Consider the following 25,769-nt stretch of genomic DNA (forward strand, 5'->3'; position numbering starts at 1 on the left):
ATGTATCTAGGTAAAATATATTTGTTTATAAGATAACTATATTGAACTTGATGTTTCAAGTGTATATTTGATATACTGCAGTATTCCCTCTTAAACAAATTACCCGAGAGCGTCAGGCTGCCTGCTGTGTGACCGAGATTGTTAGTGCCGTGGTGACGTTTTAGCTGATGTGTATTTTCGTGTTGTGACGGCTCCTCACTGCTCATCAGCGTGTACACCTGCTGTTTGATAAGCATAGGGCTGCCCACTTGACAAAAGCTTGCTTAGACACGAAGGTGAATTTCCACGTACTTCATGACTGTGTCTTGGTATATTTCAAAATTACATGAAAAAATATAGTATTGCAATAGAAATACCGAATATTCACTGAAAATGTATTTTTTTAAATGAAACAATTATGAAATAGCTTAGAAGAACTGGAATGTGTGCTTTTGGAAGGTGATCGTATAGTTTTCTCATGTGAAAGATTGAACTGACATAAGCAGGGGCAACTTAATGTTGTTGGGGAGTTAGAACTGAATTGACATGAAACCACACCATTCCTTACTTCACTAACGCCTTATGTTTACTTTTTTCCAGGTTTTTGGTTGGCTATAAGAACCTTGTGTACTTACCAACAGTCTTTCTGCTAAGTTCCATTTTTTGGATATTTATGACTTGGTTCGTCCTATTCTTTCCTGATATCCTTTAAGTGTGAATGAAACACATACCACGTTTTACTTTCAAAAAATAGTAATGCCATTGTTAGCACTTTAGATACTAGAAAAAATCTGGGGGATACAACTTGTGTCTGCACTCACATATTAATTTTGACTGAGCTCAGTGTTGACTGGAGTTGCCTCTGTTACATCTGCTTGGTGCTGTGCAGACGTTAGTCTCCAGTATCCTTCCTTCCTGGAGAATGACAATAGAATGCTTACGCTTTACTTGGACCCATAACAACGTGTTGGTGTTTTGAGATACTTCAAGATGAGATGGTTCTTTTAACTCAGTCAGCAGTTACGTTGATGAATAAGTCTTCTGAGTACCAAAATTGGCTATGTGGGAGAGATTGGGGAATATGGCTTCCTCAATAATGCTGAGCAATTCAGAGCTAGTGGCTCGGGCAGGGATTCTCAGCAACATGAAGTGCACTTTGAGTGAGTGTGAGGCTGGTCCCAGAAAACTGTCCCTCATGTGTGCTTTACCATGCACACATGCTTCGTCCTTGGTCCTCTTAAAATTTTAAGTCATGGCCCACGTTATTCTTTCATGGCCTACTCGTGTGGTTTCAAATAGATCTTCTGTCTAGTGAGTATGTTTATTCCATGAATACAGGGACCCAGGTCCTCTTGATGGTGACCAGATTCAGCCACCTAAAACCTAAAGAGGGATTACTCTTTGGATGATATCCATTTTTAACATTGTAAACATGTCCAGGCTTCTGTCTCTTTCCAGACTTCCTTCTCTACTCCCTGTGAAACCATTTTAGTACTGCTTATGTGCCAGGGAAAGAGGAAGTGTGGGGGGAAGAAATATGGTTTTTAGTTTATTGCCTTACTCTCTGTGTCTGTGTTTCTTTCTGGTAATATTTTTGAAAGGAAAGAAGAGGGTACTTATCGAGGTAATGCAAAAGGGAAATTTAAGAATCTTTCCCACAGGAGTAAATGGGATGGACGTATAAGTTCTCAGAGTGCATAGGTCTACAGCCATCATGCCATGATTCTACTTTAATGCTGTTTCATTATTTCTAACATGGTTTGCTTTCCTTTTACCTAAATGAAAAGCATAAATACCATAGATGTAACTGGGCTTTTAAAAGAATTACCTCTAACCTTTGTCTTGTAATTACTGATTTGATAAGGGTTTTAATTAACACTAGCTTTTGTATCACCACTTAGGACAGCATAGTTTCTACTATATCATTCACAGATGACCCAGTGCTCTTAGATGCTAGGACCGTGGGCATTATACTAAAAAGGAATAATTCATACTTTTGTGTCAATGAGCAATTTTTGAAATGGTGGTTTTTGAATAATTTTTTAAACATAAGCAATTTCAGTTATTCCAGATTTGCACATCAGATTATTTTGTTTTTGCAGAATCAAAAATTAGCAAAACATATAATCCCAGTGTAATCTATTAACCTCATTTGCAGAAATTCTCACTTGACTATAACTAAGAACTACTTGATACTTGTGAAGGTATATTATGTTGGGAGAATTGATTTTCATACTAGATAGAGTCTGGAGATGTCAAGATGAACACGGTGGAGCACCACTTTGAACATACTGCTATGAAATCATGTGAACCAGTAGGTGGCACACTTCACCCAAGGGTAGTGTTTTCCAGGATGAATGCTAGATGCTGCTGGAACTGCCCTGTGGATATGCTGCTGATTTTTCTTGTAGAGACCTCAACTAAATATTTAGACTTGCGTTGCTCAGGCCACCAGTTAGGATTTACCGAGGGCTTCTTCCTATAGCCCATGTGTTATCGGGTAGCATGCTTCTGAATTTCAGGACCTTTGTCTTGTTTTGTTTATTTCAGATGAGGTCTCACTTTGTAATCCTAGCTGCCCTACTTGGCTGTTGTGACAAGGCTGGCCTCAAACTCACTGAGATACATCTCCTGAGTGCCCCAGCGTAAAGACTGGCTTTCCTCCCTGTCAGGGATTTGAACCCCAGTCTCCCACAAGATAGGGAAGGACGCTCACCACTGTACTAACAAGGATTACCTTTTCTTTTTGTTAATATGTATCATTGGGCAAGTTACTTGACTTCAGGTTTATGTTTGTTAGGGACAGTAGTACCAAGCTTTTGGAGTGGCTGCAAGTTTTACTATACTGTTGATGTCTAAAGGCTGTGCAGAGTCCCCATTACATAATTGGTAATTTTAAATAATAGGTTGTGTCTTAGGGAAAACTCAGTGATCTTTTTCTTTTGGTCTCTTTTATGTGTTCAGTTTGCTTTTATGAGAGGGACTGGATGAAAGGAAAGAAAACTTTAATAATGATTTAGGCTACAATTAGGACTTGGTAAAGAAATATAAACCACTGAGTGCTTCCTTTACGATGCTGGCTGTACTAAAGTCTGATCTGGGCACGTGAAAAGCTCTCATGGTTTCAGTCAGCTGTCAGTATGACTTAGTTTTTAAGTCAAGTAGCAGAGAATCAGGAGCTTGCCGTGCCGATGCATGCCTGTGACTCCAGCGCTTGGGAGATGAGGTAGGAGGATGGAAAGCTTGAGGCTAACCTGGGCTCTGCATTGAATTCAGATCCAGCACAAACCCCTGGGTTTGATACTTAGCACCAGACAGAGAGGAAAAGAAGAAGGAAAGAGGGAAGAGAGAGACTTGGGAACTTTGAGTGGCTACACTGAACTATGTGACTGGGTGACTGAGCTGTGGTGTAGTAGTACAAGAACTTGAGTGCCCAGGCAAAGTACAACAGCTGTTCTCTGAAATGATCAGTACAGACCCAATGTGTGATACCCTCTTGAATTCTATTTTTTGGGGGGGGGGGGGGGGAGAGAAAATGGTAAGTAATGCAAGCATGTTATTTACAGGAGCATGGCCGGTAAACTGGTATGTGAGGAATAGCCTTGCTGCCACCCTGGAGATGGCATTACTCCTCCCAGTTTCACATGCTAGGAGACGTTATTTGGAATGACATTGTCACTCTGGAGCCATTAAGAAATGCATGTATGGGAGTGGGAGGGTGGTGGGAGGAGGGGCGGAAATGGAAACTTTTATAATTTAATAAAATTACTTTCAAAAAGAAAAAAGAAATGCATGTATTGGACAAATGCAGGAATAGGCTGATGTCAGGTAACTCTAAAGGAGAGCAGTAGTGTGGACTACAGACAGAGAGTCCGAGGGATAAGTCAGGTGGTCATGGTGTAGGGGAGCAGGTTTTAGTCCTGCATCTTCAGTAGCGCCACCAGTTTACCAGGGAAGCCAACACATCTCCAGATATTCGAAACTCTGAAAGCCATAGAGAGCATTCCTGGGTTCAGGAAAAGGTGAAGTCTTTCTACAAATCTGAAAAGACAAGCAAGAGAGATAACGAAGTTGAGTCTTGAACATGTTGTTATTGTGGCTTTAAAAGTAAGGTGGTGGAGAGTATTTGTGGTTAACACAGAAATGAGGAATCTGCCTTTCATGTGAGGGGTTAAAGTGCAGGTCCTTTTATTTGGGAGAGGGAAGCCAGTGATGCTTCTAGGGCTTGACTTAAAGTTATAATGGAAACACCAGATTCAGTCAACTTACCCCTGAACCAAAGGAATTTTGAGACTATAACATATAAGTTATTAGGACTTAGTAGAGAAAAACTGAATCTTAATTTTTAATAAAAATTCATTTCGTGTATCATTTAAAAGTGTTCCTCTTCATTCAGTGTAACCTTTGTTAAACTTCCATTTCATACACTTTATCTAGCCTCTATATCTTTCTTAAAAGTAGTCTCACATATGGATTAACTGTGATAAACTAAATGTTTTGGTTATGGCTTTTATTGCTGTGATATAGCACCATGATCAAAAGCAACTTAGGGAGGAAAGGGCAATTTCAGCTTTTAGCTTGTTGTCTGTCTTCCACAGAAGTCGGGGCAGGAACCTGGGGTGAGGAACTGCTCCCAGAGGCCATGAAAGGGAACTATTTATTTATTGTCTTGTTCAGCCTACTTATAACACCGGGACCTGCCTCTGGGTAACACCATAGAGGGCAGGGCCCTCCCACATCAATCATCAATCAAGAAAATGCATCACAGGTCAGTCTGGTGGGGACACTTTCTCATTTGAGGATCTCTCTTTCCAAATGATTAAACTGGCTCAAGTTGACATAAAACTAGCTAGCATAGTCAGCCAGCAGGATTCGTCTGTCTGTCTGAACCAGGCATGTTTGTGCTAGTCTCTGGATTAGGTCAGTGTTTCTCAACCTTCAGTGTGGGATAAAGCCTGTAGAGAGCTCCATAAATCCAGTCTAGTGCGGTCAGTGTGGCCTGTTCAGAAGTTGGCCTTAGCTGCCTGACTGTCTGCCTATATTCTTCCCTTCCTGTCCATCCTTTTTTTGTTGTTCCTCTTCCTTCTTTCTCTTCCTCCCTTCACACTTTCTTCCCATTTAGTTTCATTTTTGTTAGATCTTTGAGATAGTGTCTTACTCAGTAGCTCAGACTAACCTAGAAGCCTCTGTAGCCTAGGTTGGCCTCTACTCAAAAGCCTCCTGCCTGAGCACTCCTTGTCTTGGCATTCAGCTCAAAGTTCATTGCTGGTTGGTTGGTGGACCACACTTTGAATAGTAAGAATTGAACATCTGTCTTATGGCCTCCTTTTCTATTCTGAAGTTAGCACAAGGTGGCTTGGTAACACCTTGTAAGGCAATAGTTACTGTGCTAAGCCAATAATATTTACACTGGGCATGGCCAGGCTTATTGCTGTCTCATTGTCTTATTACTGCATACTTGTTTCTTCTCTGTAGCAAAATAGTACTTAGTATTTTTTTAAAGTGCCACTTTAAAAAACATTTTAAAGTGGGCAGTTTTTATTCCTTGTAATCTTTTTCAGTATAAACTTACTCCTATTTCCAGTAGTGTGTGATTTATACTCATTTTGCAAGAAGGACAATTTTTAATTCAGAGCAGTTAAAAGGACAGATAGGAAACACATGCAGTCAGTTCTGTACTTTACAGGAAAGTGCATTGAAATCTCTGACCCAAGGCTTATGAAAGTGGTTTGGAGAACATTTTTCCAGGTGATCTGAGGAAAACCACAGTTACACCTTGAAAAGTTAATTTTGGGAGGCCTAGATGTTTCCCAGTCTCCAGAATGATTGTAGCTTTTGTTAGTATTCAAAATGGGCTTCAATAATGAAGCAATGGTTTTGACTAACTAGGAACAAACTTCTGCAGGAGTAGAACATGGAACAGGGCCACTTTGGGTGGGTGGTGTGTGTCCATGGGGAAGTTGGGAGCAGGTTGCATGAAAGAGAGGTTCAGAGGGACAGTGATAACATTTGCTCACATCACACATTTCATGCTTTTCTCAGTATGTTCCTTAACATGATTTTAACATGTAGCAGGCAGCCCTTTCTATTTTGCTTTCATTTTCAGCATCATAGCCTTTCTCTATTTTTTCTACAAGACTTGGGCAACGGATCCAGGCTTCACTAAGGCTTCTGAGGAAGAGAGGAAAGTGGTGAGTTTTTTTTTTTTAATGTCTTTTTCTGAAGGTCACGGCCATGTTGGCCTTTGGTGCAGCTGCATCTATAGTGCCTGCCACTGAACAGATACAGTGTAAATGTGGGCTGATGAGAGATCCATCAAAATAGGATTCCTACACAGTTACACTTAAGTTTTAGAAATGCTTATTTCTATAAAAGTGACACCCTACCAAACTTTTCTAGAGTTGATTTTTGTTTTTGGCTCTCCCCCTTCATTACAATTTTAGATTAATGCCTTTTGTCTAGAATGCCTAGCACCATGAAGGAGTGATGATGCTGGAGTTTAGTGGGTTTCTCTTTCCTAGTAGCTGAGAAGATAGCCCTTTCTTCCTCAAGTATGAAGTTCCCAGAGACATGGCGTCTTTGCATTTGCTCCCGGGGGTTAGCAGTAAGGAAGAACATTGTCTTCTACTACCTAAGACCTGTCCGAAAGACCCAGGCCTCCTGCTTGTAGCCATAAGTCTTGACTTTTAACCATGAATTTTGCTTCTTTAATGAGTAGGGTGTGTGTGTGTGTTTCTTTGTCCTAGCAGGCTATAACTGGAAGGTGCTTGCCATTTGAGAGAAGGTAGCAAAGGGTGTGGGAGTATAATTTTTATGCAGTCAGATTTCTTGGCTGCTGCCTGAAAGAACACCTTGAAAAGTCATGTTATTTCAGGAACAGAATGGTTGGGTGGGGAGTATTCCGTATTGCGGTGCTGGCTGCTTCTGAAGCTGGAAGTAGAGTAAAGCTGTGAAAAGTGCATACCATGCATGACTGCCCAGGCAAACGCACCCTAAGGCCAGACTTCTGTCTTTCAGAATATTGTCACCCTCGCAGAGACTGGCTGTCTGGACTTCAGATCATTTTGCACATCATGTCTTGTGAGTCTCTTCTGTTAATACTTTGTGTTCCATAATTCTTAGTAGCATTGCTTATGTAAGCATTTGTCAGTTCTTCATAGAATGTGTATACACTTTTGTTTTTCTCCCTGGCTCTAATTTTGTATTACTGTCAAACCAGTTTTCCGCTATGAGCCTATGAAAGAATATTTATAATCTCATGGAGCTCCCTGTGGTTAACTTTTTGTAAATTATCTGTAGTGCTTTTGCTTTTCCTATCATGAAGTGTATGATAGTATTAATTCACTGTGTCAGAGACACCTCATCGTCTCAAAATGCAGATGGGAACCTCCTATTTTGCAGTTGAGTTGAGGCTTAGAAGAAGAGAGTAAATGGTTGGAAGACCTGAAATGGAACTGAGGTTTCCATTTTCTCACTCCAGTGCTCATGCTGACTGTGGCACTGCTGAGTTCGGGTCTCTCCTCCTAGAGGTGCAGAAGTAAATACTAGCAAGGCCTCTCAGAGCCTCTGCGCGAGTGAGTCGTCTACTTAGGATTGTTTATGCCAGTCTTCTGTGACATAGGATTAAAGGTTTGCTTATGCTCTGTTACCCAAGACTGTTTTTGCTTAGGCCTCTCTTAATTTCCCTTAGATAAGGAAGCCTTTAAGGTCACTGCATTGCCATGTATGCAACTCTTGTGTGGCTCGATTTGATCAGCACTGCTTCTGGACTGGACGCTGCATAGGTGAGAGACTTAATTTTTTAGTTACCTCTTTGGTGAAGTTAAGTGTGTTTAGTTATCTGTGTGGCTCAAAAAGAAATGGAAGGTTCTCCAAGGTCTCCATTTTATAGCTCCTCCTCAAGAATATGTATAGTTAATTTGGAAAATGATTAACAGGTAGCTGATGACAGTCACTGTCATTAGTGTAGCATTTTAGAGTTTATGAAATACTTTGATATGTGGTGTCCAGTTTGGTCATCTGAGCGTACCTGTGAGGTTGTTATTACTATTTCCATTTCAGGGCAAAGGGTGTAAACAGTTGAGATTATTTTGTAGCATTCGTTTTTCCACTCCAAATGTCACACTCTTTTCGTATGTTGTGACTTACCTTCTTCACCTGCCTCCTTCAGTGCTCAGTGGGAGACAGAGCAGAGATAACAGAAGGAGCTATGAGGGATTTCAGTAGGGATTTTCTTTTATCCCCCTAAGGAACTTGAGACTTTTAGGTCAGGCAGATTCCTGTGATATATTCTGATGTTCTCTTTGCTTCCTGTGAAAGGTAGCTGAATGATTCCTGGGGTCCCAATCTTCCCAAGCCCCATTCTCTCATAAAGATTAGATGATTGGCATTATGCCAGTCAGATTGAATGGCAGCAAGACAGCAGTCCTATGTTTACCAAACTGCATTTGATAGTGTTTCCACATGCAGAGTCCTGTTTGCTTACCACAGGCCTATGAAGTAAGAGAGGTCTTATCTCCTCTTGTTATTATAAATGAGACTGCAGGATCAGAAAATCCAATGGTGTTAGCTACAATAATACAGCTGATAATCATAACAAGGGTCACTTGTTGCAATGGGTCCATTCAGATGCTACTGAATATTGCTGCTTCAGAGGAGAATTAGACCGAGGAACATTCATGTTCTTAACACCAAAATGCTCCCACCTCTTCCATCAAGCAGCTAACACATTGTAGGAAGAGCTCTGGTTGCCTGGAATCCCTTACCCCTTCCTTCTACAGCCTTTTTTAGGCCATGTTCCCCCACTTTGCTGTGTAGTCCATCAAAGTAGGTTATATACTTGCTGCTCTTCAGTTTTGCTGTTTCTATTCCCTTTCAAGTTAGTCTTTGATGCCCATAGGTTGTTCTTACATTCTGTGAGAAAGACACCAGATGTGATTTCACCTGTTAACCTCCCACTAGTAGTGTACAACAGTTCAAAGGTAGTTTTGCCTATTTAACTTTGCTCTATGCAAAATGTCTTCTTTTGGGCTAGTAGGAATTTTTTTCTTTCTTTTTTGGTTTTTTGAGACAGGGTTTCTCTGTAGCTTGGGAGCTTGTCCTGGAGCTAGCTCTTGTAGACCAGGCTGGCCTCAAACTCACAGAGATCCGTCTGCCTCTGCCTCCTGAGTGCTGGGATTAAAGGCATGCACCACCACTGCCCAGCGGAAAATATTATTTAACACAAACACCTGACTGTCCTATCAGAACTGTCTGGTTTACTAGTATTCAAAAGCAAAGCAAGCCTGTTTCTTCTATATGCTTTGAAGATATTTCACAGAAGAGTAGTCTGGGGAGTCATTAGGAAAGGAAAATATAAGTATATTTTCTTTCTTTCTGACACAGGTTTTGGCAACCATCATCATTACATCTTCTTCTTGCTTTCTCTTTCCATGGTATGTGACTGGATCATTTATGGATCTTTCGTCTGTAAGTATAAATGTTTCTTACAAGCTCATGCACCTGTACCCAGTTCTTTTCCTTACGAACCCTTTTCTGCCACACTCTGGCCAGTGTATAAACCTTACCCCTACTGAAAGAATGAAGTGGGGCCTTTAAAACTTTCACACTGGAAAGCTGCAAGAGCTGTAAGAAGAGGTAGTAGCTCTGCCGTACTTGGGAGAATGCCTGGGTGAATCTGAGTGGTCAGAAAGACACCGATTATGTCGCATGTAGACATGTCCTCCTGGAAGAGAGACCTGCCGCCTGTGTGCAGAGCAGCAGGTGGGGAGTGAATGAGACAGACAGAAGAGGCTGGTGGTGAGAGGTGGAAGGGCGTGGCCACAGCAAATAAAAGAGAAGACCCTGAGAGTCCAGGCCGTTTGAGAAGAACCACACTGAAATTGAGAACAGAGGGGAAACTGTCACCCAGGAGAAATTGGGAAGAAAATGCTGGCTCACTTGCTCTGCAGTCCTGGACGAGAAAATAACCTTCAGTAGCGTGTTTCAAAGATGGCTAGGTGTGTTGTGCAGGGCTATTCTGAGGTGACTGTTAAGGACAGGGTTTAAACTGAAGCATACAGTTGATGAACTCTAAAGAACTGTGTACCTACACTCTTCACACCTTGAAAGAGGTCGCCTAAGGGAAGAACCTGTAGTACTAGTATTTCTTACCTATGTATTTATTTGAACTTTGGGTTTTAAGTATTCGTTGTTTATATATTTTGAAGACTGGGAAAATGTAGACATGGTCTTGACTGTTGATCTTTTCCCACCTTGTGTCCTCCTCCATATTGTTGGCGTGAGTAAATGTCTTCAGAAACACGGTGTTTTCTTTTTCCTCCACATCCCAGCCCTAGCACTCCTGTCCGCTCAGGCTGTCTCCTCTTTGCATCATCCTCACTTCTATCCCCACTTCCTTGTTTAAGTTTAGAGGGTTTGGGCGGAGGAATTGTCTCGTATTTATTTATTTGTGTTTGGAGGACAATTTGCAGGAATCATTTTTCTCCTTCAGAGATCTTCAGGGATCAGACTCAGGTCAGCAGGCTGGCAGCCACAGCCTTAAGCAACTAAGACAGCTCCTTGTGTGCATCTTCCCTCCTGCAAACGCCAGGGTTAGGTTCTTTTGTGTTTGAGTTTGGAGGTTGTTAGCGTCTGTATGGGCTGGGTTGCCTTGTGCCCTGACACAGGCATAGTGCAGGATTCAGCCACTGTTAGAAACCTTTCCCTCCTGACATGGTGGGTGTTCTCTAGAGAAGGCTTTATAAAATATAACCATGGCCGACTGAGACAGGCTCGGTTCTTGTCCAAATCCATAGCAACCCTAAGCGTTTTAAACCGTCTTGTAGCAGAAAGCCTTCAAGATCTTCACAGAGCTTCTCTGACAGCGGCCTTCTAAGGCTCAACAATGAAACCTGTTCTTGGAAACCTTCTAAGTCGGCCCATGGGCCAGCTTGTCTCTTGGACTTGATCCTAGCAGAAAGGAGCCAGACTTTGCACCACCCCATCTCTCCTACACTAAAAATAACCACGTTATTTGGTGTTGAGGTCCAGCACAGCACCATGTTGATAAGGACAGCAGCAATTTCCATCGCATTCAGTCTTTTCAAGTTGGTTTTATGACACATATTTATTCTTTCCCTTCATTTTTTCTTTTTCTGACTTTGACCAGTTTTCCTATGGTGTTTTGTTTGTGAGGATTCACGTTGTCTTAAATTCTGTAGACCAACTGAGCATGCTTTGTCATTGATGAAGGTATTGTCTCATTTGTCATTTTGTCCAGATAGCAAACACAAGCTTGTGCTCCATTTCTCTTAGCAGGAGAGAAATACTCCTTCCTTGCCACCCACCTCCTTTGTTTGTGATTCATTTGTTATCACTAGAGTTACGTCACACACCCTCTTGCTGTGGCTCACTACCAGCCGCTTCTGCTTCAGCACAGCCTTGATCCACTTCTCTTAGACAGTAGAAAGAGGTGAATCAGAAAGCCAGCATCCTACAGGGTGTTGGGAGAAAGCATTACATCGTATCAGGAAGGGCCGTGTAGCTGTCAGAACTACCTAAAGATGAGAACGACTGCCCTGGAACAATAAGAACTCTCTGTCGGGAAAGGGGGTGGATTTAGGTGGAGGGGAGGTGGGGAGGAATTGGGGGGAGTAAAGGGAGGGGAACCATGATCAAGATATATTATGTGAGAAGACTAAAATCTGTTTTCAGTTGGGGCGCCGGGGTGGGGGGGGGGGGACAACCGTAGACTGCCTAGGAAGGCCGCACTAGCATGGATTAAATTGTTACCTTAATGACATAATATAGATGACCACTTGCAGCCGCGTCTTTGGTAAATCTAAAGTCAGTGTGAGCGCCTCACTGTAGGTCATGCTGTTATATTTTAAAAAAAGAAAAAAATCCCTGGAGGAAGCAGTCGAAATTCATAAGAAGCTAGATAGTCTCCCCATTCAACAGCTGTTTCTTCTACCTGCTGTGGAAATTACATTCCTCCTTTTCCCTTTTTCCATCCAGCACACAGGATGCCTCTTCCTTTGCTATCCGAATGAGAAGCTCTATAATGTGACGTTTGCTTTGACGTGTTGGCTTGATGTTACTCGGCTCTTCGGTGCTTTAGGCATATGTTCATAAAAGATGGTTAGGAATCAAAATGGGGGAAATTAGATGTTCAAGACTGAAATGAACGGCCTCGAGCTCATTTTCTTCCTGTCTCAGGAGATGCTCCTGCTACTTTGGGTGAATGTCTGAAACTGCTTACAGATTGTCAGAGGGCTTTGCAAAGCACCAAAGTACAAATCTACAGAATTCTCACTTCAGAAGTAATCCACCTTTTACATGCTGTCATGACGCCTGTGAGCCTCATGACCTTGATGATTTGTTTCCTTGTTTCTGCTGCTTCCTACCTGTTTTCTCCTTGCTGCTGCTCTCAGTTTATGGGCGAGGGGTTAGAATCATGGGCACAGTGAAAGCCTCTTTTAATTGGAATTAGATACCCTGGAGGAGAAAGTAGGCAGTGACCATTTGAATCTTGCTCTGTAATCTTGTGCTGCACTGATATATCTGTGAGGCCTTTACCCTGACCTTTCTTGAGAGCATTATGAATCAGGCTGAAGGCAGAGATATAACAAACCGGGCTCCCCATCACAGGTTGTGTCCTGGAGGTATCTGAATGCTTGTATTCTGCATTGTGCCCTATATGAGCAATCCTGCTCATCTGAACCTTTAGTAAGTATGTATATTCAGTCCTGTACTCAATCTATAATTCCCTTTAAGTGAAGATAATATTCTTAAATTACTACATTTTATTAGATATCATTATCCTCAGTTGTCAAACCCTTAAAAAAGAACTCTGGCCAGTGTATTTCATGTACTGAGTATGCTGTTTTTAGTGAAGGTTTTTCTGGGCCCTTTTTATTTTCACTCCCTTCACTCTCTTCTGTTGGTGTGGTGCCATCAAAACCTTACAGCTCGGGCCCATTCTCATCTCTGGTGCCTAAGCTGGCTTTTAGAGAGTGAACTCCTGAAGTTTAATCTGTTTTTGTTTGATTTGCTTTACTTTTGATGCTTGGAGCTTGGACCAAGGACTGTATACACATTAAGGATACTCTCCACCCTGAGCTACTCTTCCCATTCCTAAAGTTAAATTCTAATCTATTCTGTTGTCTGTCATTTTTCCCTAACTATATAATTTGATCTTTTTAGAAGATAGCTAGGTTTTTTTTGTCATTGTTAATAATGTTTTTCCCCCTTGTGGATTTACAGACTGGTCAAATCATTGTGCCACATCATTCAAGGAAGACGGACTATGGACCTACCTCAATCAGATAGTGGCCTGTTCTCCCTGGGTTTTGTATATCTTCATGCTAGCAGCTTTCCATTTCTCATGGTCAACATTTTTATTAATAAATCAACTTTTTCAGGTATTCTCATTATGGCTCTGAGTGAAATTTCCAGGAACTCATAGTTGGTTAGAAAGACTTGACTTTAAAATTAGAATACTAGTTCCCCTGGGGCACCCTCTGTGGGTCTAGCATGTCATCTCTCACTCTTTAGTTTTAGTTTCCTTATCTGTGAGCTGAGGACAATAAAGTCCATCTGTTCTCACGGGCAGCTTAAAGGTTAGAATAATAGATTGCTTGCTGAAACTGTACCCACTTATGAATGACCTAATCTGGCCTTTTAATTTATGGTACAGAGAAGTTCAGTGAGTTGCTCAAAGTCACTCAGTGAGTGACAGAATCAGAAATGGAGACTTCATTCTTCCAACAGTCCCATTCAATGTTCTTTTCATGTTACATTTAAGCTGTGTAATATGTGAAAACATGATATAAACTGTAAAGTAGTGGACAAATGCAAAGCAATTAATTCCTTCAGTTCTTCCAGTTCTGTTACCTTATACAGTTTTTAGGTAGATGCAAGAAGTGGGGAGACGAAAGTCGGGCCACTGACCAGTGGACTGGGTGATCACCTGTTGAGAAAGTTCACTTGCCGGGGCAGTAGCAGCTTCAGCTTTCTGCAGAGCTTCCTCACTGTGCTGTGCCCCGTTGCTGCAGCCTGTCTACATGAAGTAGGCAACAGTGATCAGTATAAGGCACACTTTCCAAAGCGTTTACACATCTAGTTTATCATAAACACCTGAGGTAGGTGGGGAAACGAGCTCTAACAAAGGTGGAGGGCCTTGCTTCTGACCAGAAGCCTAATGATAAGGTGATATATGAGGTCCAGATACCCTTAGTAGCTAAGGTGGGCTTGGAGTCATAACAGCTCTAATGCAAGCTCCCAAGAGTTTAAAACATGAGAATTAGAAATTAAAGGCCAGCTTGGGCTACATAGCAAGACCTGTCTCTTAAAACAAGCAGATGGTAGCATTAATAAAGAAAGACTCATATTTGTCTGTACTAAAGAAGTCAAATATTAAAGATTCCAGATAATTTTCACAAACAAGAATCTCACAATTGTTTATTTAAGGAACAAAGCAATCCAGTTCTTTGAAAACTTTGATTTCCTAAATCCCTTGATATAAGATGACTTTAACTGCATTAAATCAAACTGAACATGCGGGCTCATGGTTGGAAGTAGAAGCCAGTCCCAGCTCTGCCTCTCTCTCAGCTCTGTGCCTTGGACCACTTACTTTATCTCTCTGAACCTCAGCATATGTTTTAGATGTGTTAGCTCTGATCCTCAGCATAAGCTGATGAGGATGCTGTGATCACACCATTCACAGATTGGGAATTGACACAGTGTTTTAAGGTTTAGACGAGGTAACCATGTGAACTGTTGTGGGTCTCTAACGGTTTAAGAATCTCTTAATCATCTTAGTCCTTACTCTTCAAATTTATGAGTTGGTTATTCTTCCCTTTAGTGTATAAACTCTTTTCTTTGCAACTTTTAAAGAAAAGTTCAGAAGAACCCAGAAACTGATAATTGTGCTGATACTACTTATACCCTGTTTAATTTGTTCAACAGATATGTGTTCCTGTATTGAAATCTAAATATGGCCACAAGACATGGCTGTAGTAAAAATTATTTCATAATTCTGAGTCAATATATAGTGCTTTCTTGAATGTTTGTAAGATTCAGATAATAAGTCTAGCTATTATATTTACAAGGGGAAATGCAGTTTAAGGTTGTGAAGTCTGGGGGCTGTAGTCTTGGTAGAGTACTAAATGTTTACCACTATTCTATAATGCGCTTTTAAGATGCAGTAATTTATGATGTACCTCCATGTTTTTCAGATTGCATTTCTGGGCCTAACCTCCCATGAGAGAATCAACCTGATAAAGCAGAGCCGGCACATGAAACAGGCATTGTCCCTCAGGAAGACACCATATAAGTAAGTGAATTCTGGCCTGGTCACCAGTCCTTGGAAGATTCCCAGCCCCTGGTTTCTTGACCTAGTTCCATTCTCTAACTTACTATCTGCTAGAGCTGAGCCTGTCTTTCTTGGAAGCCTCAGTGTTAGGTTTTAAGTGATAAGGTCATATGCCCAGTGGGGTCAGGAATTTAGTCTGCTGGACTCAGCACAAATATTATAAGTTACTTTGAAGTTTTGCCAGAATGGGGACTCTCCAGTTCAACCAAGTGATCACAAGGTTGTGTGTTGCTGGCGTGGAGTCAGCATGAGATAGTTAAACATGTGACTGACAGGCCAGCCACATTTGCTGGTGTGCCTTTCCAGAACCTGAGCATGGCTTTCCAGCCCCAGCCATTCTTTGAGTTCTGTGTAATGTGCCCACTTGTGTTGGAGAGAAGCTAGATTTTTAGACTGGGATGCGCCCCCTAGAGCACTGGCTCTATGAAACCTGCCCTCAATTTTGAAGTTAGAGCACTTAAGGGGCTCTGGTCTCCTGGGTGAAAGGCAAGGCTTTGAAGCCTATCTTCCTGCTGCCTACAGCAAGTGTCCTGGAGGCTGGGGGTGTGGCAGGGGTGACCAGAGCCCTCAAAGGATTTGTGCACTCAGTGCTTATCTCAGTGGCAGTCTGTTTCAGAGCCTGCTCCTGGTGTTAGGCTGTTAGACAAGGGAACCAGGGCCTGGTGTTACAGTGTCTATTTATGGAGGAGAGAAGAGCACTGGAGAGCACTGTAAAACTGATGATGATCACTTCAGGCTGGCAGTCCATATTGTGGTAGTTTAGCTAGAGGAATGAATATTTCCTCCATTGAAGTCTAGAAACAGACCAGAGGTGATAGTGTTGAATGAGGTTTCTGACCTGCCTGGTCCCCACAGTCATTAAGTCCCAAAGAAATCACACAGAGGTCTACATTAGTTATAAACTGATTGACCCATTAGCTCAGGCTTCTTATCAACTCTTATAACTTATATTAGACCATTATTTTTGCCTGTGTTAGCCACATGGCCCAGTACCTTATTCGGTGAGGCAGTCACATCTTGCTTCTTCTGTGGCTGGGTCAGGACTGCAGGAAGCCGAATCATCTTCCCAGAATTCTCCTGTTCTCATCATCCCACCTCTACTTCCTGCCTGGTTGTCCCACCTATACTTCCTGCCTGGCTACTGACCAATCAGCGTTTATTTAAAATATAACTGACAGAATACAGACCATTGTCCCATACCAGTGATAGTGCTTGCCTTAATTCCAAAACTCAGGAGGCAGAGGCAGATGAATCTCTGAGTTTGAGTCTAGTCTTGTCTACCTAGTTTCAAGTGAGCCAGGGTCTTGCTATGTAAAAAAAAGTGGAGGGGAGGGGGCTCTTAGAGTACAGGAGTGTTGTGACAGAGGTAGGAGAGATGTAAGGCAGGATCAGATGTCAGAAGGGAGGAAGAGCAATCTGAGACCATGAGAAGTCTCCAGGGAGCAGCACAGGTGAGAACTGAGGCTCATTTGATAAAAACATAAAACTGGGAGCTAAAGACCTTAGAGCCACTTTGAGGCTAGCTTCTAGATCTTTGCCCAAATCACTGTCTTTTTCCTTTGCTCTCTCACTAGTTTTACTCAGTGACATATCTGGAACTCAACCCTGTATTTCCCAGTGTCTCCCCACTGTCACTTAATCAGTTCTGCAGTCAGAAGTTGTTTGGACCACCAGTTCCCAATGACACAGAGACTTTTTATTAATTATGAATATTTGGCCTTAGCTTAGGCTTGTTCACAAGTAGCTCTTATAACTTAAATTAACCTACTTCTACTAATCTGTGTTCTGTCGTGTGGCTCGTTACTTCTCCACATGTATGTCAGACTCCCTCTCTGTCTGCCTGGCAAAAATCCTCATGCCTTAGCTTCTTCCTTAGTTCTTCTCTCTCCCCTGGAAGTCCTGCCTATTCTCTCCTGCCTAGCTATTGGCCATTCAGCTTTTTATTAAACCAATCTGAAGTTGCCTTAGGTAGAGTCACATCTTCACAATGTACAAAAAGATTATCCCACAACACAGTTCTACACTTGCAGCCTTCTGGAAAGTCACTCTCTGGTTATGCTAATTCTTTACTGACAGCAACATGGTCAAGGCTGTGTATACACAGTTTGCTGTGTGTAGATTGGCTTTAGTTTAAAAAGGCATATGTGTGTGCATTAAAGTTAAGTATTCCTTGTGCTGAACTAAGAACTGTTTCAGGAATTTGATGGAGAAAGGGTTATGCTGAAGATAGTTACAGTCATGGAGGCTCAAGAAAGATTGTGGATATTGACTGAACCTTGAGAATCAGCAGGAGATGAGGGTGAGGGAGTATGTGCCCCAGGCCCACAGTTCACAATCATGGGAAACAGCCAGCCCAGCAGTGGAAGGTTTACAGAGATGGGTTTGGGGAAGTAAATCCTGAGGTCTTTGAGTAGTCTTGAATACAAAAATGAAGAGGTTGGATGTGATCACTGAGCAGAGGGGTGTCTTGAAAGAGTTAAACTTGGGAGGCAAGAGTCTGTCAATGTGTCAAGGGTTCTGCAGGACAAGACAGTCTTCAATGTGTCAGGTAAATTGGAAGGAACTGGGACAGGGATATCATTGGGAGAGCTATTTAGATGGCTTAGGGAAAGCTGACCTTCCTGGTTACAGCTCTGTCCTGTATGAGCTTTTAGATAAAGTGCAGTGAAAATAGGGTGTAAACTTAGTAAGGGCAGTGACTGGTAGTGGAGAGGGAGGGGACCCAAAGGAAGTGATGAAGAAAGGTATACTCAAGTTGCTGACCTGGTTTCAGGGTCTCACAATAGCACTTCAGGTCCACAAATGGAGCTAGGTTTCAGCTTTAGGGTTCCATACAGGGAGCTGCTGCTTACCTCCCAATTTTCCGGAAGGTCATCAGAGAGTGTGTATCGCAGATGCTCAGGGATCACCTACAGTTTGGGTGAGTGCTTGTCGGGAGCAACACAGCAAGCATGGTAAAGCCGTCTTCTCTTTTCTTGACAGCCTTGGATTCACACAGAACCTGGCAGATTTCTTTCAGTGTGGCTGCTTTGGCTTAGTGAAGCCCTGCATAATAGACTGGACATCCCAGTACACCATGGTTTTCCACCCAGCCAAAGAGAAAGTTCTTCGCTCTGTATGAAGAAAAGCACCTCAGAACACACCTTGACTTGTTTTTGTTTATGTTGGTGCTGTGAGGTCTGAAAGTGAAGTGAGATGCTGAGCTCACCATAGTTCAAAACTCTGGGCACACAGTCCTCAGGAATGCACACCCTCTGTCAGACCTCGGAAGAAGGCTGTTACTGAGCAGTCTGACAGACATACTTCAAAATCTTCCATATTTTCCCCAAGAATATGAGTTACTTTTTAAAAAACAGAATAGTCACTGATGATGGATAAAATAGAGTATTTTCAGATACTGTATTGGCTTTCTAAAAATTGTACTCTTTAAAATTTTAATTTTTAATAAGTTATTTGTCCTTATTGTATCTATAAATATGTAAAGAGTATTTAAATAGATGTACCTGTTTTACTTTCGCACTTAATAAAAATATTTTTTTTATACATGAGACTTATTTCTGAAGCTTAACTTCTGTAGAATCTTAAAAAAAGAGGTTGACAGACATAGGGAAACTAACTCAATTTTAGGAATGAGTTGAAATTACTGTTGATGCCAGTAAGCCGTGTTTTACTTAATTTTCCTCTTAGAATTTGAATACATGAAGTCTTAAATATTCATATCCATTTTTACTCAGTGCCATTAAAATATTAGCTGACTGGTGATTGTGCTTACTAATCTCCCTTGTTCTAGAGGAAACGCTGATTCTGCCTAAGTATCGTTTGCACAGCTCTTCCAGTTAATCTCTCACTGAATCCTTCCGTGGGTTCTTGTCATGGCCTGTCAGCCCCAAAATGATGCTGTTTATTGTACCAGTGTCGCTCTAGACCACTGTTCAGTCTTCAAGGATCCTTGCTCCTTCCTCCAGGAAGGGCCTAAATGCAAAAGAAATATCTTCTCCAGGGTCATATGGTTGTTTAGTGTGGTTGCCCTGTAGAGTGTCAATTGCCTAGAATACCGCCTAGTACAGTGTTCATACAATAAATATTTGAACTAATGTGTTGAATGAAATAAAGAATTTTTAAGTAAGTTATGATGTATGTGATCAGAATCACGGATGGTAGACAAAACTCTCCCAAGCTCTATCCTCTCCCTTTCTCGCCAGCCCCTGTCTCAGTATTCTTTTGCTGTGAAGAAATACCATGACCATAGCAGCTGTTATGGAGGAAAGCATTTAATCAGGGATGACTTACAGTTCAGAGCTTTAGTCCATTATTGTCATGGTTGGAAGCATGGTGGCACTTAGGCAGATATGGTGCTGGAGAGTACTAGATCTAGATCCATAGGCAGCAGGAAGAGAGAGTGAACCACTGGTCCTGGCTTGAGCTTCTGAGACCTCAAAACCCCCATGACACACTTATTCCAACAAGGCCACACCTAATGGTGCCATTCCCTATATGCCTGTGGGGGCCATGCCATTTTCACTCAAAGCACAACTATCAAGTAAGCTTACTCAGATTGTCCACAGAACATTTAGATCAGAATGAAGAAAACTAGGTAAGAGTCCTGAACTCAAATTCAAATTCCCTACCTGAGATCTTCGGAACAACCATATGTAGAATGAATTCTAATTGGTCTTAATATTAAAACCCAGAGTCAGATATGAGGGGGTGAAAGCTGAAAGATCAGAGAAGATCAGTCAGCCATAGTTCTTACCTCTATGAAATCCTCAGACCGAATGGGGTATCCTGTCTCTATAAGTCCTCAGTCTGAATGCTTTGAGCACCTGTCTCCTCATGCCTTATATTATTCTCTGCCCAGCCTTATCCCTTCCTGTCTCCGCCTCCCTAGTGCTGAAATTAAAGGTGTGAGCTGCCACCTCCTCCTGGCTTTGTTTCTCTTTGAGATTAGATCAACCTAATGTAGCCCAGGGTGGCCGTGAGATCCCTCTATCTCTGCCCCCTGAGTGCTGGAATTAAAGGTGTGTGCCACCACTGCTTGACCTTTGACTAAATAGTAGCTTACCTCTGCACTTTGATCTTCGGGCAAACTTTATTTGTTAGATATCATCACAACCATATTCCAGGTCTTTACAGATAGAAAGTTCATTTCATGTATCTTTAGGTTATTCCATACTGTTATAATCATGGAGCTTTGTAAGACAGAAAGGCACTATAAATGAAACTAGTATAAGATGGCAAACATTAAAAGTGGTTCAGAGTAATGCAAATAAGACAGAAGAATTGAGAGGCTAAGGAGAGACTCAGTGGATACTATCAAGGGATTGTTTATGAATGGTGATGTGGGATTCCCCTCTGTATGGGGTGAATACCATTGGTTAATAAAGAACTGTCTTGGGCCTGTGCGGGGAATAGAGGTAGCCGGGGAAAACTAAACTGAATGCTGGGGGAAAAGGAGTTAGAAGCCATGTAGCCCTGCCAGAGACAGATGCCAGAACTTTACCCAGTAAGGCACAGCCACATGGCGATACACAGATTTATGGAGATGGGTTAAATTAATATGTAAGAGTTAATAAGAAGCTAGAGCTAATGGATCAAGCAGTGTTTTAAATAATACAGTCTCTGTGGTTATTTCAGTTCCACGTGGCTGGGTTGAACAAGCGGCCTCCCACCAACAAATTGGCACCCAATGTGGTCAACTAAAATCCACTTAAAACCTGAGAGGGCTTGAAAAGGAATTCTAGACACAAAAATACAGAGTTTAACACAGCTTCTTGCTGTTTGCTAGCGGTGTGCTGCAACTCCTTTAAGAAAGGTTTTCCTGACTCAGCAGTAGCAGAAAAAAAAAAAACCATGCCATTTTGAAATGGCTTTCATGGCCATGCTGCTAGTGTGACCTCTAGCTCTTTCAGGAGGCCGGGCATTTAAATGGGTTTGATAAGCAGCTTGTTACAAACTGCTTAATGGCTCAACATAGACCCGCTGCATACATGGAGCTGGGGCAATGGGCATGGCTTGCAGAGGCGGTGAACGGACTTCCACTATGTTAGACTGTGCAGAGCAAGCAGACCGGGCCATATATACCCTAGTAATGCCGCAGCTTAAGGTTTTAAGAAGCACTTAGCATTTTAAGAAGTGCTCCTGAATAGTAAAGAATTAGAGATACACAATAAGACACATTCAGACATAAAAGACTTCTAATGGGTCACAGTGTTGGATAAATGTGCGTAGGCTTGGGAGAGAGAAGAAAAGAGTATAGAGAGTTGTAAAAAGAAATTGTTAAAAAAAACACAGTCTTTAAAGAGATAGAGTATAGACAATCATAGATTAAAGAAGTAAAGATAATAAAAATAATAAGCCACATAAAGACAGAATATACAGAGAGAGTCTAGATTATGTATATTATTGTGGTTTTTTTTAATTTTTTGACTATGAAGGAGCAAAGTAACCAGCATACATACTTTAAAGGTATCTTGTCTTCAAAATTTGAGTCTAGGAATATGTTGCTTTGGAAAAGAGGTTCTTCTTTTGTTTCTACAAAGGTTGAGAACCTGTAGATTGCTTCCAGACTAATATGGTTTGATGTACCAAGACCGCTTGAAAAGTTGCCATTAACCCCTCAAAAAAATTACCTTGCCTTATAAACAACAGGATACAGTTTGGAGAGAAATACAATATTCCCAAATATTGTTTGTAAATGTTTCTTTATATTTAAAGGGGGATGTGCTATAGAGATTTGTGTTGGTATGGATCTTGGTCTATTGATACAAATTTAAGGTCAATTTTGTTTTATATCTATATTTCTGCTCTTGATTAAGGTATTGTGTTTGTGCAGCTCATTTAAAAATGTAATGTATAATCAAAAAATGTAGGTTAATAGATAATCATCTATAATAGTCAAACTTGTAGTCATGTTAGTTAGATTTTCTAGATGTATAGAGATATATTTTAGTTAGATAGGTAGTCTTCAAATCTTTCAGAGACCTTCAGAATATGGCATTTAAAATGTTTTGAGAAGTTAGGGACACATCTTCTCCTGACCAGCACCAATCTACTTCAAGAGGAAGATGGGCATTGAAGAGGCTACTTATGGAGTTTGTTAGCCATTTGAGCAAGAAACAGCTCTTGCCTGGGCTGCTTGATGAACTGGACATACAGGATCCACAGAGAAATGACTGCTGAACTTGCCTAAAGGTGAGACTATCCTTTGGGGTTCCTGCTTCATGGAAGAGTCTGCCAGACATTCTGCAGGACACAGAAGAAAGTGACTGACAAACTGCCAATATAGGCAGAACTATCTTTGAAATATCTTGCTTCATGGAAAAGTCTGCTGGATACTATAGGCCTGTAGGCTGAAGATGGATGCCCCAATGGTAGAGATATTTCTGTCAATTCTAGAGTTTTGAAAGTTGCTTATAATGCAGTTGATCTTGTGAATACCATTGGTTAATAAAGAACTGTCTTGAGCCTGTGCAGGGAATAGAGGTAGGTGGGGAAAACTAAACTGACTGCTGGGAAAAAGAAGGAGTTAGAAGCCATGTAGCTTCTACAGTTAAATAATACAGTTATTATTATTAACTAATAATAATAAATTTTTAATTTATTTAAATAAATTAAATAAATATTTATTTAATTATAAATTTTTAATAATTAAATATATAATTAATAATTAATTATTATTAATAATAACTCTTATTAATAATATTAACAATTTAATACTTAAAATATATAATTAATTATTTAATTTAAATAAATTAAATAACTAATTTAATAAATTAGTTAATAAATATTAACTAATAATAATAAATTATTTAATACTGTTAAATAATACAGTCTCTGTGTAGTTATTTTGGTTCTGGACAGCCAGGACGAACAAACAGCCTCCCTCCTGTATAAGGAGTGGCAGGCTGCATTCTCGCCTGGATCCTGCCTAGCTTACCCCTGAAATAATTACATGGAAGCTGTATTCTTTTAAACACTGTCTGACCCATGATCTGTAGCTTCTTATTGGCTAACTCTTACATCTTGACTCAACCCATTTCTAATAATCTGTATGTCACCACGAGGTTGTGGCTTACTGGGAAAGATCCTAACCTGCGACTGTCTCGGAAAGGAGAGTCATGGCGACTGCCTCACTGCCTTTTTCCTCCCAGCATTCTGTTCTGTGTACTCCGCCTACCTAATTTTCTGTCCTATCAAAGGGCCAAGACAGTTTCTTTATTAACCAATGAAAGTAACACATAGACAGATGACCCTCCTCCATCAACCTCCAACAGAATTGTAGCATTTACAAAGGAAAGGGTGGGCCCCAAAGCAACAGGAAGAAGGATAACTTGGTTGTAGTAAATTTGGTACTTCAAGGGAAGTCAAGGAAACTAATGTGATAGTAACTATCTCTTCAATGGCTTTAAGTATCCTCAATACTAGTGTCTAAACACAACATAAGACTCATTTCTTCCTTCTGTTGCAGTCCAGCTGTCAGCAGGTGTCCTTCCATTCAGAGACACACCATTACTGAATATTTTTACATCTAAGGCACTTTCTGTGTCTAGAGATGTAGAGAGAACATAAATACTCACCCAAGAAACTTTGGTCAACAGGGTTCCATTGGCCAAACCCCATCATCTGTCCCAGACGGCTACAAAAGCATCTAGGAAATAGAGTGCATTCAAGTGCCTGAGAATGTCCACCATGAGGGTCTCTGATGTTCTTAACTTTCTTCATTGCGTGTCTTCTCAGTTCTGGTGTGTTCTGCTCTGTCTGGCTTCTGTTCTCTTCCACTGCACTCAACAGATATTTATAAAATGCTTTGATTTGTTGTGACTTTGTTGTTGGATGAAAGGGCATCCCATTCTAACAAGGATGCAAGGAAATTCAAAATTCGAGGCAAGGAGGTCATACACCAGCTGTGGGGGTGCAAAGGTGGGCTCATCTGCTCAGGCACTTGAAAAAGTACTTTGAAAGCATTTGACTAGGCCTGAAGGAGTCAGGTTAAGGAATAAAGAAGGAAGGGGTCTCCATTTTCTAGGAATTCAAAGCAGAAAGAAGAGCATCAGCAAAGCATGGTAGGCAGAGAGTACAGGGCCTGTTAGGACAGCTTTAAATCTAAGTGTAGCCTGAACTTGTGTGGAGGTTAAGTTGTGATGATCCTTATGTGATAGATTTTTACCAGTGGAATTGCCTCCCCAGACTTTATGTTAAGCCCTCATATCTCATCCCTCGGAATACGACTATATTTGGAGATAAAGCCTTTAGAGAAATAATTAAGGCTGGAACAGATTACATGGAATTGGCCTTGATTCACTGTGGTGTTCTTATTGTACACCAACTTTAGGACATAGACACACTTATTGGGAAGACCATGTAAAGACAAGATAATGAGACTTAAAAGAAGCCAACCACATTGACCCTTGATCATTGACTTTCAGCCTCCATAAGTGGGAGACATTTTCTATTGGTTGAGCCATCCAGTTTGTGGTGCTTTATTACAACAGCCGTAGTAAACAAATATGTAGGCCAAATGGGAATGGAAAGTTGTCTTCTAGACGTCCCCTTGAGTCAGAAGCAAAGGCATTAGGAGTGGGGCAAGAAGATGAAGGACAGATCAAAATCACTAGGTGACAGTTTTAGCTTGGGTGCTTCCTTGGTGGGGCTGATATCTGAAATGCAGCAGAGGAGGAGGCTGCATTGTTCTACAGTCATGGCACACACGCATCTTTGACTTCTAGGCAAGCCTGGTGTCTATTACAAGGCCAAATAGTGTATTACTCTTAAAATCCACCTAGGACCGTGTCCAAGGCAACACATAGGCAGTGCTAAATGACTGCTTGTTTTAAAGATAGCCTTTCTTGGGGCTTGTTTTCATAGCTTTTATCAAGAGGTTTATATTTATATTCCAAGTAGCTGAAGAATTGCAGAGAGATGGGGAAAACGAAAACAGTGTGGTTGCTTAAAGAAGATATACATACTCAAGCCACTGAAGAAGCAGAGAAAAGACATGTCTAATTGGCTATGTTTCATTAGTGAGGCCAGCAATTTGATGTAAGAGGGGTGTCAGGAAAATTACTAAACCCCCAAAGAACCATAGAGTAAGAGAAAATCCTGTCATTTGTAACACAGAGCCATATCTCAAGTCTTGTTGTCTTTTCCCAGGTCCCATAGTTTTGCAAAGCCCCTGCTAAGACAAAAGGATCAACCTTTCATTCATTCTTTTAGTTCTGATTTTCCTCTTAGCATCTGCTTTCGCGTTCTCTGCTTCCTCGGACCGCCTGTTTTCTTCCCCACTCTCGCTGATGAGATGCTCCCATAGAGACTCTGGGACACTGTCTTCTTTTGCCTCTTTTTCCAGTCCCTTTCCACAGCTGATACAGAAACTCATAAACCAGTTTTCTCCCTCTCTTTAAAGCCTTGCCCTCTCCGCAAACAAGACAGACACGGG

The 25,769-nt window shown here is 41.3% G+C and overlaps 1 protein-coding gene across 2 annotated transcripts in view; it reads left to right on the plus strand.

Annotated features, from left to right (window-relative positions):
* Nucleotides 1–18,877, plus strand: part of Zdhhc13 (zDHHC palmitoyltransferase 13) — a 41,786-nt gene extending 22,909 nt beyond the window's left edge. For both annotated transcript variants that reach the window (XM_048430160.3, XM_048430161.3), the window contains 8 exons: nt 580–680; nt 6,046–6,170; nt 6,997–7,059; nt 7,670–7,763; nt 9,364–9,447; nt 13,225–13,382; nt 15,198–15,295; nt 18,317–18,877. In XM_048430160.3, the coding sequence (XP_048286117.3) occupies nt 580–680; nt 6,046–6,170; nt 6,997–7,059; nt 7,670–7,763; nt 9,364–9,447; nt 13,225–13,382; nt 15,198–15,295; nt 18,317–18,455 (862 nt within the window). In that variant the 3' untranslated portion in view covers nt 18,456–18,877. The remainder of the gene's footprint in view (nt 1–579; nt 681–6,045; nt 6,171–6,996; nt 7,060–7,669; nt 7,764–9,363; nt 9,448–13,224; nt 13,383–15,197; nt 15,296–18,316) is intronic.
* Nucleotides 18,878–25,769: the final 6,892 nt, after the last annotated feature.

The sequence above is a fragment of the Myodes glareolus genome, chromosome 24 (genome assembly GCF_982192425.1).
Source record: "Myodes glareolus chromosome 24, mMyoGla1.1, whole genome shotgun sequence".
Taxonomy (NCBI): domain Eukaryota; kingdom Metazoa; phylum Chordata; class Mammalia; order Rodentia; family Cricetidae; genus Myodes; species Myodes glareolus.